At 46.9% G+C, this 15,799-nt stretch overlaps 1 protein-coding gene across 8 annotated transcripts in view; it reads right to left on the reverse strand.

The window, feature by feature from the left end:
* Positions 1 to 15,799, reverse strand: part of REEP1 (receptor accessory protein 1) — a 135,399-nt gene that overhangs the window by 65,501 nt on the left and 54,099 nt on the right. For all 8 annotated transcript variants that reach the window (XR_009599820.1, XM_027966747.3, XM_042246062.2 and 5 more), the window contains exon 2: positions 9,064 to 9,136. Coding sequence is in view for 6 of the 8 variants with exons in the window: in XM_027966747.3 (XP_027822548.1) it covers positions 9,064 to 9,136 (73 nt within the window). In the remaining 2 variants the exon portion in view is untranslated. The remainder of the gene's footprint in view (positions 1 to 9,063; positions 9,137 to 15,799) is intronic.

The following is a 15,799-nucleotide window of genomic DNA, read 5'->3' on the forward strand; positions in this document are numbered from 1 at the left end:
AAAGTGTAGTTCATGAGACTGCAACATTAGAATCCCCAAGGAGTTTGTTAGAAATGCAGAATCAGCTTGTTAGAAGTGTAGCATCTCAGGTCCCACTCCGGAGCTAATGGATCAGTTCTACATTTTAATAAAACTCTCTGCTTATTCATATGCATGTTAAAGTTTGAGAATCACTGGTCTAATCCACTCACAACACTTTAATTCACATCCTCAGACTTCTGAGCTCTGGTTTTTAATAATTTTAGTGCTTGAAGGATAGATGCTTCCACCAGGGATATAAAATGGTTCTGATGAAGTGGAAGCAGAGACTAGACGGTCACCTGGCCATTTCAAGACCACCACATCACAAGGAAACAGATAATAAAGGGCTTATAGACTGCAAGAAGATCCAACCAGTCCATCCTAAAGGAAATCAGTCCTGAATATTCACTGGAAGGACTGATGCTGAAGCTGAAACTCCAATACTTTGTCCACCTGATGCAAAGAGCTGACTCATTTGAAAAGACTCTGATGCTGGTCTTTTCAAGATTGAAGGTGAGAGGAGAAGGGGATGACTGCGGATGAGATGGTTGGATGGCATCACCGACTCGATGGACATGAGTTTGAGTAAACTCTGGGAGTTGGTGATGGACAGGGAGGCCTGGTGTGCTGCAGTCCATGGGGTCACAAAGAGTCAGACACGACTGAGTGACTGAACTGAACTGAACTGAACTGAACTGAACTGGGCTTTTGTAGGGTAACTGATACTGCTTATGAAGGGGAACTAGAGTTGCTATTACACAATGTGGTGGGAAGGAGGTTGGATGGAGGTTACGAATCCTTTAGGGCAGCCATCCCCAACCTTTTCGGCACCAGGGACCAATTTCAATTTCGTGGAAGACAATTTTTCCATGGATGGGGGTTGGCGGGTGGTTTCAGGATGGTTCAAGTGCAGCAGGGTTTGTGCTCTTATGGTAATCTAAAGCCACTGTTGATCTGATAGGAGGTGGAGCTCAGGTGATAATGTGAGAGATAGGGAGCAGCCGTAAATACAGATGAAGCTTCACTTGCTTGCCCACTGCCCACCTCCTGCTGTGTGGCCTGGTTCCTAACAGGCCATGAATACAGGTTTGTAGCCTGGGGGTTGGGAACCTCTGCTCTAGGGGATCTGCAAACATTGTTTTGTTCAGAGGTAAAAGTCAATGGATCATTACTACAACTCTCCAGAGGCAAGACCACTAAGGCCTCAGATTCCCCAGGAATGAAGATTTAGGCCACAATCTTGGAGAAGAAAAGGGGCTTCCCTGGTGGCTCAGATGGTTAAGAATCTGCCTGCAATGCAGGAGACCTGACTGCAATGCAGTTCAATCCCTGGGTTGGGAAGATGCCCTGGAGAAGGAAGTGGCAACCCACTCCAGGATTCTTGCCTGAGAAATCCCATGGACAGAGGAGCCTAGCAGGCTACTGTCCATGCAGTTGCAAAGAGTCTAACACAACTGAACCACTAACATTAAGACTTGGAGAAGAAACCACACTCACTAAAGTTGAAGGCACAGGGAGCATGGACTGGATGGTGGAAAAGGGAAGTAACAGGAAAAGCTGTGAAAGACTTTGGAATGGGTGTCCTGTGGACTGCTAGGTGCTAGCCAGAGCAGCCAGCCTCCTGAATTATTTTAACTCTGCAGGTGTCTTGTTTTACAATATCTTTGAGTTATTTTACAACTTGGTGATTGCAATGCAGATAATTTAGTCTATAGAGGTGAACAATAATTTTGTCCCATGGAGGTACAACTGGGTCCAATGATCACATTTCCCAAGAAATCAGTTGAAAATCTATGAACAAACATTACATCATACCTCATTCAGTTCCGTTTAGTTGCTCAGTCATGTCCGACTCTTTGCAACCCCATGAATCACAGCACACCAGGCCTCCCTGTCCATCACCAACTCCTAGAGTTCACTCAGACTCACATCCATCGAGTCAGTGATGCCATCCAGCCATCTCATCCTCTGCCGTCCCCTTCGCCTCGGGCCCCTAATCCCTCCCAGCATCAGAGTCTTTTCCAATGAGTCAACACTTTGCATGAGGTGGCCAAAGTACTGGAGTTTCAGCTTTAGCATCATTCCTTCCAAAGAAATCCCAGGGCTAATCTCCTTCAGAATGGACTGGTTGGATCTCCTTGCAGTCCAAGGGACTCTCAAGAGTCTGCTCCAACACCACAGTTCAAAAGCATAAAGTCTTCGGCGCTCAGCCTTCTTCACAGTCCAACTCTCACATCCATACATGACTACTGGAAAAATTGCTTACATACATATCTGTTCTTTGGAGTCTCCTTTGGACTGATTTCTTTTTTAATACCTTATTGGTTCCCACATTACTCAGTGAGTTAAGTAAAATTTTCAACATGTGTTAATTTTCTATTTGTATAAGAATCATGATTTCACCCTTTTTAAAATTCAGTCAGTTCAGTTGCTCAGTCGTGTCCAAGTCTTTGAGACCCCAGGGACTGCAGCATGCCATGTCCATCACCAACTCCCAGAGTTTACTCAAACTCATGTCCATTGAGTCAGTGATGCCATTCAACCATCTCATCCTCTGTTGTCCCCTTTTCCTCCCACCTGCAATCTTTCCCAGCATCAGGGTCTTTTCAAATGAGTCAGTTCTTCACATCAGGTGGCCAAAGTATTGGAGTTTTAGCTTCAGCATCAGTCCTTCCAATGAACATTCATGACTGATTTCCTTTAGGATGGACTGGTTGAATCTTCTTGCAGTCCAAAGGACTCTCAAGAGTCTTCGCCAACATCACAGTTTGAAGGCATCAATTCTTCTGCACTCAGCTTTCTTTATAGTCCAACTCTCACATCCATACATGACTACTGGGAAAACCATAGCTTTGACTAGATGGACCTTTGTTGGCAAAGTAATGTCTTTGCTTTTTAATATGCTGTGTAGGTTGGTCATAACTTTTCTTTCAAGGAGTAAGCATCTTTTAATTTCATGGCTGCAATCACCATCCACAGTGATTTTGGAGCCCAAGAAAATAAAGTCTGTCACTGTTTTCACCGTTTCCCCATCTTTTTGCCATGAAGTGGTGGGACTGGATGCTATGATCTTCGTTTTCTGAAAGTTGAGTTTTAAGCCAACTTTTTCACTCTCCTCTTTCACTTTCTTCAAGAGGCTCTTTGGTTCTTTGCTTTCTGCCATTAAGGGTGGTGTTATCTGCGTATCTGAGGTTTTTGATATTTCTCCTGGCAATCTTGATTCCAACTTGTGCTTCTTCCAGCCCAGTGTTTCTCATGATGTACTCTGCATATAAGTTAAATGAGCAGGGTGACAATAAACACCCTTGATGTACTCCTTTCCCAATTTGGAACCAGTCTGTTGTTCCATGTCCAGTTCTAACTGTTGCTTCCTGACCTGCATACCGATCTCTCAAGAGGCAAGTCAGGTGGTCTGGTATTCCCATCTCTTGAAGAATTTTCCACAGTTTGTTGTGATCCACACAGTCAAAGGCTTTGGCATAGTCAATAAAGCGGAAGCAGATGTTTTTCTGGAACTCTCTTGCTTTTTCGATGATCCAGCGGATGTTGGTAATTTGATCTCTGGTTCCTCTGCCTTTTCTAAATCCAGCTTGAACATCTGGAAGCTCATGGTTCATGTACTGTTGAAGCCTGGCTTGGAGACTTTTGAGCATTACTTTACTAGCATGTGAGATGAGTGCAATTGTGTGGTACTTTGAATGTTCTTTGGCACTGTCTTTCTTTGGGATTGGAATGAAGACTTAAATTTTTCCAGTCCTATGACCACTGCTGAGTTGTCCAAATTTACTGGCATATTAACAAAGACATACATACCAAGCATGAACTCATGACCACTGACTTAAATAAGGACTCTAGCTTCTATTCATGTTTTCTTTCTTTCTGTGTCATATATAGATTTAAATATTTTAACTAATTTTATTTTTATTTATTCTCCTTCTCCCCTTAACATAGTACATGGGCTCTGCCAGTGATGGTTCACTTGACAATTTAATCTTTAGAGTGTTTACTATTAAGGTTAAATCCTGTCAGAGCCAGAAGAAGAGAGAGGACTTTGCCAGAGATATGGATCTCTGGAGCTGGACTCAAATGAAGGAATTTGGATTTGGCAAGAAGATGGTATAGAATTCTTATTGGAAGAATTTTTGTTTTGGGGTGAAACAGAAAAAAATAGCTTTGCTGCTTTGGGAGGCAAAGGGGGACACAGTGGGATTGTGCCTCTCAAAACTGTGTGTCCCAACCTGGAAAGAATTGGTGAGAAGTTTTATTCTTGCCTCAAGTGGTCTCCTGATCTTCTCTGAAGAATACTTCATCAAGGGTGTTCCATCTTCCATTTGTTCTGGAAGAATTTTTTTAAAGGTATAGGAGTGGATGTTGTGTAGCCCAAGAAATAACTGTAATATAGATCACTATATATTTTCATATATATAATAAATGGGCATATCTCCTTTTATTGTTTATTTTTTAAATGTTCTTTGCAGACATTGAGTTTTTTTCACAAATTGAAAATTTGTAGTTGAGCAGATATACTGGCACCATTTTCCCAACAGCATTATTTTGAATGAGGGTGTATATAGTCTCTTAGACATGGTATTATTGCACAGCTAATAGACTATAGCACAGTGTAAACACAAGTTCTGTGTGCGCTAGGAGACTAAAAAGTGCATGTGACTCGCTTTTTGGTGATACTCGTTTTATCGTTGTAGTCTGAAATCAAACATGCAGTCTCTCTGAGGTGTAGGGTGTGTGTGTGTATTTTTAAAACTACTAGCATCCAGGGACTTCCCTGGCAGTCTCCTGGGTTGCACTGCAGGGACACATGTTCAATCCCTAGTCAGAGGACTAAGATCCTGCATGCCTCATGGTGTGCCAAAAAAAAATTATGAACTACTAGCATCCAAAGCCTTCTAATCTGGAGGGCATCTCCCAGCATGTGGATCTTTATGGAAGGCAAATATATTACCCAGACTTGGAAAAACCAAATGTCCCTATCCAGGGTTTTGAATCTTCATGGGATGTTCCAAAGGCAAGAATGTTCCAAAGGCATGGGCAGCTCGCAGCCAGTTTGGTAGTGGTGACCTGGGCAGCAGATTCCTAAACAGACCCTTCCTGCAGCACAAGCTTGGCCATCACCCAGCCTTCTTGGACCTTCCTCAATTTCTGAGTATCTTTCCCCAGGCTTCTAGTTAATTCTATGAAAGTGAAAGTGTTATTCGTTCAGTCGTGTCTGACTCTTTTTGACCTGATGGACTATAGCTCTCCAGGGCTCTCTGTCTGTGTAATTCTCTAGGCAAGAATACTGGAGTGGGTTGCCATTTCCTCTTCCAGGGATCCTCCCAACCCAGGGATCAAACCCAGCTCTCCTGCATTGCATGCAGATTCTTTACCATCTGAGCCACCAGGGAAGCCCTATAAATTCTTTCCTATTTAAGCATCTGCCCATCAAACCTTGACTAGTGTAGTAAGTTTGGAAAGACATAAAAAGCTATGAATGTCAAGAGCAGTGTCTCTCAAATTAAGGATTTTGTTAAAAATGATGATTTTTGAGTAGAGTTACCTGTACACCTGAAACTAACACAACATTGTAAATCAACTCTACTCCAATAAACATTAAAAAATTGAAAGTAAATAAATACAATCAAAATAAATTTAAATGATAATTTTTTTTAATGCCAATTTTTATTTTGGAGGTTTGGGTAGGGCTTGAGATTCCAACTTCCAACAAGCTCCCACGTAATGTGGGATAATGCCAGTCCACAGACCACTCCTTGGGTGCTGAGCTCAGGAGCACTGAATGCTTGTAGAGAAGTGGCTAGAAAGTGGGAAGGAGCAAGGTCAACAGGGTTCAACACTATCTAATGGAGTTTGGACTTGATCCTGCAGGGAATAAGCAGCCATTAAAAGACCGAGGGGGAGTGAAATGAATACATTTCCATTTCTCGAGGGCTTGTAGACATGATGTAGACAACAGAGCATGAGAGACAGGAGGCGGAGGAAGCAGTGAGGGATCCAGTGGGCAGAACAGCAGCCTCCACCCCCAGATGTCCTCTTCCTCATCCCCAGAACCTGTGCATATGTTACATTATATGATAAAAGGGACTTTGCAGTTATTAAGTTAAGGGCTTTCAGATGGAAAGATTATCCTGGATTAACCAGGCAGGCTCAGTGGAATCCAGGAATCCTTACAAGTGGAGAACCCTTCTCAGCTGTGGCCAGAGGGAGATGGGATTACAGAAGAGAGGTCAGATCACAACACTGGTTTCCCTGAAGAGGCAGGAAGAGGCTCAAGCCAAGGCAGGCAGGTGGCCTCCAGGAACTAGAAAAGGCGAGGAAGTGGGCTCTCCCCTACAGCCTCCAAACGGAGGCTTGATTTCAACCAGGGACACCCATCTGACTTGACCTTCAGAACTGTGAGATAGTACATTTTTGCTTTTCTGGTTTAGTTGGTTTTGGTCTTTTTTTGGCAGGCGGGGCGAGGGGGGGCGGCAGCTGTACATAGGGCTTGTGGTACCTTTGTTCCCTGACCAGGGATCAAACTTGTGCCCTTGCAATGGAAGCGCAGAGTCCTAACCACTGGACCACCAGGGGATGCCTGCATTTGTGTTCTTCTAAGCAACAAAGTGCATGGTAATTTGTTACAGGGGCAAAAAAAAAAAAAAGGATATGGGAGGCCACGGCGATATTCAGGGGAACAATGATGAGAGCCTCATTGAAGAGAAAGTATTAGTCTCTCAGTCATGTCTGACGAGTCTTTGTGACCCCAAGGACTGTGGCCCGCCACACTCCTCTGTCCTCGGAATTCTCCAGGCAAGAGTACTGGAGTGGGAGGCCATTCCCTTCTCCAACGGATCTTCCTGACCCAGGTATCGAACCCGGGTCTCCTGCGCTGCATGTGGTTTCTTTACCGTCAAAGCCGCCAGGGAAGATCTCATTGAAGAGAGAGGGCAGCACAGAAGGAGAGACCTGGTTTGAAAGATTATTGGGACGGTAGAGATGGAGGTTCGTAGTTACCCGCTGGGTGTGTGGGTGGGGATGGGTGGTGAGGAGAGGCAGAAGTCAAAGGAAGCTTTCAGGTTTCTCTCTCGGACAAAGGGGTCTGTTGGTCAAAAGGAGGGAAAGAAGTGAGTGTGAGTCTGAGTGTGAGAGAATGTTTAAGTGTGCACGCAAGTGTGTGAGTTGAAGGCGTGTGAGAGATCCCAGAAAAAGGAAGGAGTCTCCCTTAATACCACTGGGCTCTTTCCTTGCAGTTCCATTTTTACCAAGAAACTGGCTAATCTTACTCTCAAGCTTTCCCTCCTGAGAACAGCACCGCCAACATAAACAGCTGCTCTGCCTGTCAGTTATATTTTTCAGTTTAAATTAATGAATGGCCATTCTAGTCCTACACCAGGCTCCCCTGAGTTTAGTCAGGGCAAAACAATTCCCCGGGGTTCACTGTCTCCTGGGTGAGCGGACAGAATTGAGTTTTGTACGTCTGCAAAGTGGAGGATCAGAATTGAACTGCGCTGACTTGTTTCATCTCCTTCCTTGGTACAGCGTCCCCGGCTGGAAGGGGTCGGAGAAAGGGAGGGAGACGTGGCGGAGGCTGCCCAGTGCTGTCCCCTGGGCTATGGCAACTAGGAATCATGAGGTTCTGTGCAGGCAACTTCACTGCTATTTATAGTTCACACTCTGAGATTCCTTCACATACACTTTTCGGGGACCCAGCCTCCAGAGGCGATATACCCCATTTGGATCCCCTGCATGGTAGCAAATGCAAGCCAGGCAAGCCATTCTGGGAAACTGGGGGGTGGAGGCAGGTTCGGCTGAGTTGATACAGAGGCAGCTGTTTCCATCCTAAAGACATCCTGGGAAAGTCAAGAAAATAACTTCAGAGCAGGTTACCGCTCTGAATGATTTCTTTAGCTGTGCCTAACTTGCCAAATGAGTAAAAGGAGAGCAAAGATCCTTTGTCCCTCCCAATGCTAGGGGCTGGGACTATTGATATCAACCCATTGCTCAGATGAGGAAATTGAGGCTCTTGGAAGTTAAAGTTCTTATCTAGTATTGGGTCAATCAAACATCAGAGCCAGGACTTAACTTCAGTCTTTTGATGACAAAAATCTCTATCCTTTGTACTTTGACGGAGAATTCTGTCCCCTCTGGGGAGGGACACCCCCCACCCTCCACTCCCAGCAGGCCTTTGTCGATCAGTGGTAGTCTGACGATTCTCCTGCCTGGAGGTGCCCAGAACATTTAGGGCTGTGACTGGGGCACCCAGATCACCCAACAGTGACACAATCCTCCCAGTAAGTCCTCCTGATCCCCTACCTGTGTGTCCAGCCCTGGGCCAGGTGCTGTGGAGGACGGTACAGGAGGTATATGTGGAGGGTGGCACAGCCGTAGGAGGATGGTAGCTCCTGTTCTCTAAAAGTTTATAAAGCCACAGTGCTTAGACCGTGGGGTGTTCAAACCACAGAACTGGAGCGGGGTTCAGAGTTGCTGAGCCAGGACCTTAGGATCCGAGCCCCTGCCCCTAGTGCAAGACTGTTTCCCAGTAACACTGCCTTCCACTCCAGACAAGGGAACTGACACTCAGAGAGATAAGCCATGCTTCCAAGCCCATGGCCTGCGGCCTCTGGCAGCCTCCAACTCTAGCTACCATTTCCTCTTGCCAGGCCTCCCCGCTCTCATCACTTCCACATTCTACTTGTAACACCTCTGTTACTCAGCATAGCCGTTCATTTGTTTAAAATAATGCTTAACTATGTCACAGTCATGACCACCAGTCAATGAAAAAATTGTGTGAATATGCAATCATCTCTTTTCCTATGGCCTCCACCTCACTCCGTGCATTCTCATGACTCTTCATAAAAGGGTATGAAATCTCCTTGGTTAGCAAGGTTAAAGGAGAGGACTCCTGGGTGACCTCTGGCAGGTCACTGCACCGCCCTGCTCCCAGTACCCACCAAAGAGAGCATCCGCCCTGCCCCCACTTCATGCTCAGCCTCCCCCACTTAACCCCATCATCACCCACCCCACCCACTCAAAAATTGTGCTACTTACATATTCTTTAATGTCCTTTGACTTCACAGCCTTGTAGGAATAATATGCAGGGTAAAGAGTGCCAAATATTAGCCTGGAGGGAAGAGAGAGGGAAAAAATGAGAAATGTGATTTTCATTCATTCTGTTTGATGGAAAATGTTGTCTTCAGTACCAGAGTGTCCTCTGAACTACAGAACATGCTTCTGTGGGGCTTGGGTTATTTTTCTGAAGGCCCTGAAGCTTTTGTGCTCATGGCTGGGACGTGCTTAGAAACCTCTATGCCCTGTTACAACTCCACACACACCTTCCTTCAATCTGTCATTTGCCATACAGGAGGGTGGTTTGGGGTCATGAAAGCCAAAACTTGGAGGATCGGGGGCTCTGGAGGTGGGAAACCAAGGCTGAGCAGCCAAGACCCCTGAAATTAAAGGCCCAGTGGATTTCCCTGGTGGTCCAGTGAATAGGAATCCACCTGCCAATGCAGGGAACACAGATTCCGTCCCTGGTCCAAGAAGATCCCACACGCCATGGAGCAACGAAGCCTGCACACTGGAACTTCTGAAGCCTGTGCACCTAGAGCCTGTGCTCCAGAGAAGAAGCCGCCACAATGAGAAATCCACACACCGCAAGGAGGAACAGTCCCCACTCTCTGCAACTAGCAAAGAGTCCTTGCAGCCACGAAGACAGACCACAGCCAAAACTAGAAATTAATAATTACATTTGTTTTTAAAAGGCCCAGTGTTCCTCCCTGCTGTGAATCCCCATCAGATGCTCTCTTAAGCCCACCTACACCTTGGGCTTCCTTTTCTACCAAAACCGCATCACTCCAAGTTTCTTCAAATTTCACTCCCTTCAGATTGGATTTCAGCATCCTGCAGTCAGAGTCAGCTATTCAGTCTGTAAATCCAATCAAGCCAACCCTTTCTCCCACCAGACACATAAATCCCCACCTTGCAATAACCTGCTTCCCACTGCTCTGAAGATGTAGAAGCAAAAATAATGACACCAGTGTGCTGTTTGGGCTTCAGCTCTCACTGAGTCATCGCTCCTGGGGCCCTGCACCAGGTCATTAAACAATCAGACTCTGCATAGCATAGCTCCACTTGCCCTCTTTCTCTCTACTTTGTCCCTTCCCCACCCCCAACCACTGAGGCTTTGCCTGTTCTGTCCTTTCCTTCTGGAATCTCTGCACCCCCACCCCCACCTCCTTCTTTGTCAGGTTGGTGCCTATTCACTCATCAGATGCCAGCTCCCCATGACCTCTTCCTGGAAGCCTTCCTTGACCTCTCCCTCTAAGTTAAATCTTCCCACTATACTCTCAAAGCATGATATACAATTTGATCAGGGCATGTGATGTTTTGATTGACAGCATCCCCCAATTGGACTCTGCACAGAATGGATCTGTTTTGTTCAACAGTGTGTTTCCAGCACCTACCACATAGGAGACTCAATAGATACTTTAATAATTATTATTTTAATCTTACTCATTTATTCATTTTTGGCTGTGCTGGGTCTTCATTGCCGTGCACAGGCTTTCTCTAGTTGTGGCGAGTGGGGGCTACTCTCTAGTTGTGGTGCTCGGACTTCTCATTGTGGTGGCTTCTCTTGTGGTGGAGCACAGGCTCTAGGGCGTGCAGGCTTCAGCAGTTGCAGCTTGCAGGCTCTAGAGAACAGGTTCTGTAGCCGTGGTGCTTAGTTGCCCTGTGGCATGTGGGATCTTCCCAGACCAGGGATCGAACTCATGTCCCCTGCATTGGCAGGTGGATTCTTAACCACCGGACCACCAGGGAAGTCCCCTCAATAGATATTTTTAAATGAATGAACTGACAGGATGCTGGAGCTGGAAGGGTTTCATCCTTTCACCCGACAGGTGAAGTCACCTCTACGTGTCAATTCAGGTGCCAGCTGTTGTACCATCCTGGCTCTGTCCCCACAGGGACCAGCATCTTATGTGACAACCCTATGGACAGAGCAATCCAAGGAGACACCACTCAGGAAGCCCAAAGCCATGGCTGCTTCATCGGCGGGGGGTCATACAGAGAACTCCCATCAGATGCTATTTATCAAGCAGGACTTAGTTTTACAATAAGCTGTGGCAGGTAACACCTTGACAGTCCACATTCATCAGGTTTCCATGGAAAAACAGAAAGCTAACTGAACCGAGTCTGTTTCTGGTGCTGAATGGGAAGGGGAAAGGGTTTTGTAACCTTGACTCACACAGGCCCTGCACTAAGTGCTCTGCAGACATGAGCTCAGACAGCCTTGGAAACAAGAACCTCGTCCATAGACAGGGCACCAAGGCTGGAGCGGCTAGTCCAAGCTTGCCTAGTTCCATGACCAGTAAGGGATAAAGGAGGGGAAGGGACCCAGCCAGACTGGCCTCCTTACCAACACTGTCAGCTGCCTTGGAGAGCAAGGCCACGCCCTGGGAAGGCTGAAATTGTATCTAGGGAGCTAGATAAGACAGTCAAAGGGACAAAAACGTAGTCTAAAAGAAATCAAGAAAATTCAAAAGGAGATAGTGACTTCCTCTGACTGTCCGGTGCCTAAGACTCTGCGCTTCTAACACAGGGGTTGTTTGGTCATTCAGTCATGTCTGACTCTCTGCAACCCTATGGACTGCAGCACACCAGGCTTCCCTGTCCTTCACCATCTCCCAAAGTTTGCTCATGTCCATTGAGTCCAATGCAGGGGGCCCAGGTTCAATTCCTGGTCAGGGATTCCACATGCCGCAACTAAGAGTTCGAACGCCTCAACTAAAAATAATCCCATGTGCCACAGTAAAGATCCAAGATCCTGCGTGTTGCAGCGAAGACCTGGTGCAGCCAAGTAAAAAGTCAAAAAATTAATTAAAGAAAAAAAAAAGATGGCCACAGTGCCAAAGACACAAGCAGCCCAAGGAAGTCCACTGGGATCTGTCACAAGTCAGCTCAGAGGAGGAGGTTTCCCCAACCCCCCGACCCAGCCCCACTTCACTCTAAGCAGTGTTCTCAGATACTCGGGAGAATCTCCCTTTGTCCATGAGATCTTTCCTGACCTCAGCATCGCCTGAAGATTAGGTTCCTCTTCTGTTCTTCACTGCCACACCCTGGCTGGTCCCCTTTCTTAGCTCTGATCCATATCACTTGCATCAGTTTTTCCATGTCTGTCTCTCCCACAAGACAAGTTCCACAAAGTTGGCTTGATGTTGTCTACTTACGAGTCGAATCCACACCCCTTGGGCAGAGGAAGTGCTTGGTAAATATGTATTCCCTCTGGGAAATTTCAGAAAGTGGTGAAGCAAGGGTCAGAGCCACCCAAGGGACGCTCATGACTTTGGGGCTGAGGTCTCAGTAGTGAGGAGATGCTGGACAGCACCAGGCTGCTTCAGCAAAGCCTCCAGCACGACGTCACAGGCTGCAGAGAAACAAACACACCCTCCTTTGGCACAGAGGCCTTGGTCAATAGCCACGTCTGCCAGGACAGAGGAGCCTGGCATGCTGCAGTCCATGGGGTTGCAGAGTTGGATGTGACTGAGCGGCTGAACAACAGCAACGGCCAGGAGGGTGTCCAGCCCCTGCCTTGAGGCAGTGTGTGAGCAGCAGGAGAGACAGGTGGAAAGTGCATCTTGACCTGACAGCCCATGGATCAGCCCTTCTGTGAACCCCAAAGGCCAGCGACACCCCCCAAGTGGACATAGAGGCGGAAAGCCTCATGAGGGCCAAGACAATGGGGGCGGGTGCTCCGTCTGCCTGGGGGACTCAGATGGGAATGGCTGCCAGCATCCCCTACCTGGCTCCCATCTGACAGCACAAGGACAGCGAGACAAATGTGCCTGTGCTTTCCAGTCTCCAAAAGCTCAGACACACCGGCATGTAAGGGACGAGACTCAGTATTTCACTGCCCAGAGGAGGCAGAACGGAATGAAGAGGGCAAGTTCTCCTAAGTCTATTTTGGAGAAAAAATAAATGAAGCAGGTCCCTGCCAAAGGGGTTCGAGATTGATGTCCATTCAGAGCAAGTCCCCCTGGCCAGGCCCTTCTCTTTCCGCCTCTCCCTCAGCTCCGGACCTAACCCTGACCTCCTGGCCAGCGGCTGTTCCCCACTGAGCCACGCTTGCACGCTCACAACGTGTCACTTTCTGGGACTTCCCTGTAGTGAGTGAGTAACAGGCAGGATGGCCAGGGGTCTCCAAACAGAGGAAATAGGCAGCAAGTGTCAGATATATTTTATCTCTCTCTTAAACAGCAGGAGGAAACAAGTGTTAGGGGTTTTTTTCCCCTTCTCTATACAGATTTTAAAAAGGTTTCTCTTAAAATTCTGTGTTGCCATAATGACACCTGGTTCTACCTGAACTTTTCTCAAACCTTGAGTGAACCAATGTGTTTTTCTTATGAAAATGTTTGTCTTAAGTTATGTTAACGAACTGTGTATTTACCCTAGACTCCGTCTTTCAAGTCAGTTCCCCCTCAGAAACGACTTGACAAACCTGTATATTTCACTCATACATTGTTCTCCTAATCTATGTTAATGAAACTATATATTTACTTGGAAACCTGCCTTTCTTCAAGATTCAAGTCAATCATTTTATGGCCCAGGATAACTCACCTAGTGCCAGTGTTATCTCAAAATGAATGTTGTAGGTGAGGGGTCTGGTGCCACTCTGAGTTTTGAGACATCTCCTTTCTATAATTAACAGCTTGCTAGTAGCTATATAACATCTGGATAAAGACTAGCAGTGGGGCACTCTTTCTGCCCCTTTCTGATGTCTATGTCAGAAACTTTCTCTATCTCTTTTACACTTTAATAAAACTTTATTACACAAAAGCTTTGAGTGATCAAGCCTTCATCACTGGCCCTGGACTGAATTCTTCTCCCCCGGAGGCCAAGAATCCCAGCGTCTTTCGTGGCTCAGCAACAACCTTTCAGTAGGCCAGTGGCTAAGATTTCATGCTCTCATAGCAGGGGCCCAGGTTCTATCCACAATCAGGGAACTAGATCCCACATGCCATAACTAAAGAGTTTGCATGCTGCAACTAAAGATGGAAGATCCTGCATGTCACAACTAAGTCCCAGTACAACCAAAGGAATAAAAATAAACTTCTTTTTAAAATATGTGACTTCCTATTGGCTACCTCTTCTTCAATTAAAAAAAAAATTTTATTTGGCTGCATCAGGCCTTACTTGCAGCATTTGAACTCATCTTTGGCTAGTTCCCTGACAAAGGATAGAACCCGGGCCCTTTGCACTGGGAGCTTGGAGTCTTAGCCACTGGACCACCAGGGAAGTCCCCCAGCTTGTTCTTCTGCCTGAATCTTAGTGCATGACCTTCCCACAACTCCACACCTCCCCCGCCCTGCCCCCACCAGCTCCATAAAGTCTCACTAATCCTTTAAGACTGAGCCACTTCTGTGCATCTTTGATCAGTTGTCTCTCGGGACTTCCTTGACACTGGTTAAGTCTCTTACAGCTCTTATGTAGTAGTTTTAATAAGAAGACATTAAAAATAATGATATGAATATCACTGAGTGCTCACTCATGCCAGGCACTGCTCTACGGGCTGTCCATTCTCAGTCCTCTCAACATCAATCCAGGATAAGAATTTGTGTATTGTTAGTCGCTCAGTCGTGTCTGACTCTTTGCGACCCCATAGACTGTAGCCCACCAGGCTCCTCTGTCCATAGAATTCTCTAGGCAAGAATACTGGAGTGGGTTGCCAATTCCTTCTCCAGGGGATCTTCCTGACCCAGGGATCAAACCCAGGTCTCCTGCACTGCAGGCAGATTCTTTTTCATCTGAGCCACCAGGGAAGCCCTAAGAATTCTTGTGCTTAGGTGCTCAGTCGTGTCTGACTCTTTGCGACTCCATGGATTGTAGCCCACCAGGTTCCTCTCTGTCCATGGAATTCTCCAGGTAAGAACACCAGAGTGGGTTGCCATTTCCCTCTACAGGGAAGAATTCTTACTACTCCATTTTACAGATTAGGACACAGATTAGGACATTTTACAGGGACAAACAGCCAGGAGCTGAGCTGGAATGTGACCCAGGCCGCCAGACAACAGGCTGACTGTCTTCTCCCAGGGCGGCCTGTGCTGACGGGGTCAGACCATCCAGGCCAGGGGGACTGATTAGTGGGGTCCCCAGCACCTGACACAGCTCCTGCCCAAGTGGCTGCTGGACGAATGTCTGATGGATGAATAAATATCAAACAACTGCAACCTCTCTCCAAGGAACTTCAGCCCACTTCAGATTCACATAACTCCCTCTATAAGGTCAAGAGAAAAGCTGTGCAATTCTTAGGAGGAATAAAGCCACTTAAGTGCTTAAGGTTGGCTCAAGAGCGGGAAGGAAGAAGGCTTGAGTGCCTTCTGTAGAGGGGAAACCAGGCTCTGTGTTCACACACTCCACCTGATTATCTGTGAACAGAGTCCCACCTGGCGCTCCAGAGCCACAGAGCTTTGCACCCACCCACCCTCTGCCCACGGCCATTTACTGCTCCCCGGAAGCCCCCAACCCAACCTACTGCCTCCATGTATCTGCTTGCCACATCCCTGCTATCTTTGCCCTTGATTCCTCCTCTTGCTCCAAACTAGGGGCCTTCTTCTGGGTTGCTGCCTTCGCTTCTCCCCAGCTGCAGCAGGGGGGTGTGGGATGGGGTGGGCAATGGGCCTCCTGTGAATGCTAACCTCGGAGACAGCAGTTCCCAACTGGGAGCAAGACATCTGGGCAACATCTGAAAACATGCAGGTCATCACAACTCAGAGAACGCTACTAGCAT

This window comes from Ovis aries, chromosome 3, assembly GCF_016772045.2.
Source record: "Ovis aries strain OAR_USU_Benz2616 breed Rambouillet chromosome 3, ARS-UI_Ramb_v3.0, whole genome shotgun sequence".
NCBI classification, from domain to species: domain Eukaryota; kingdom Metazoa; phylum Chordata; class Mammalia; order Artiodactyla; family Bovidae; genus Ovis; species Ovis aries.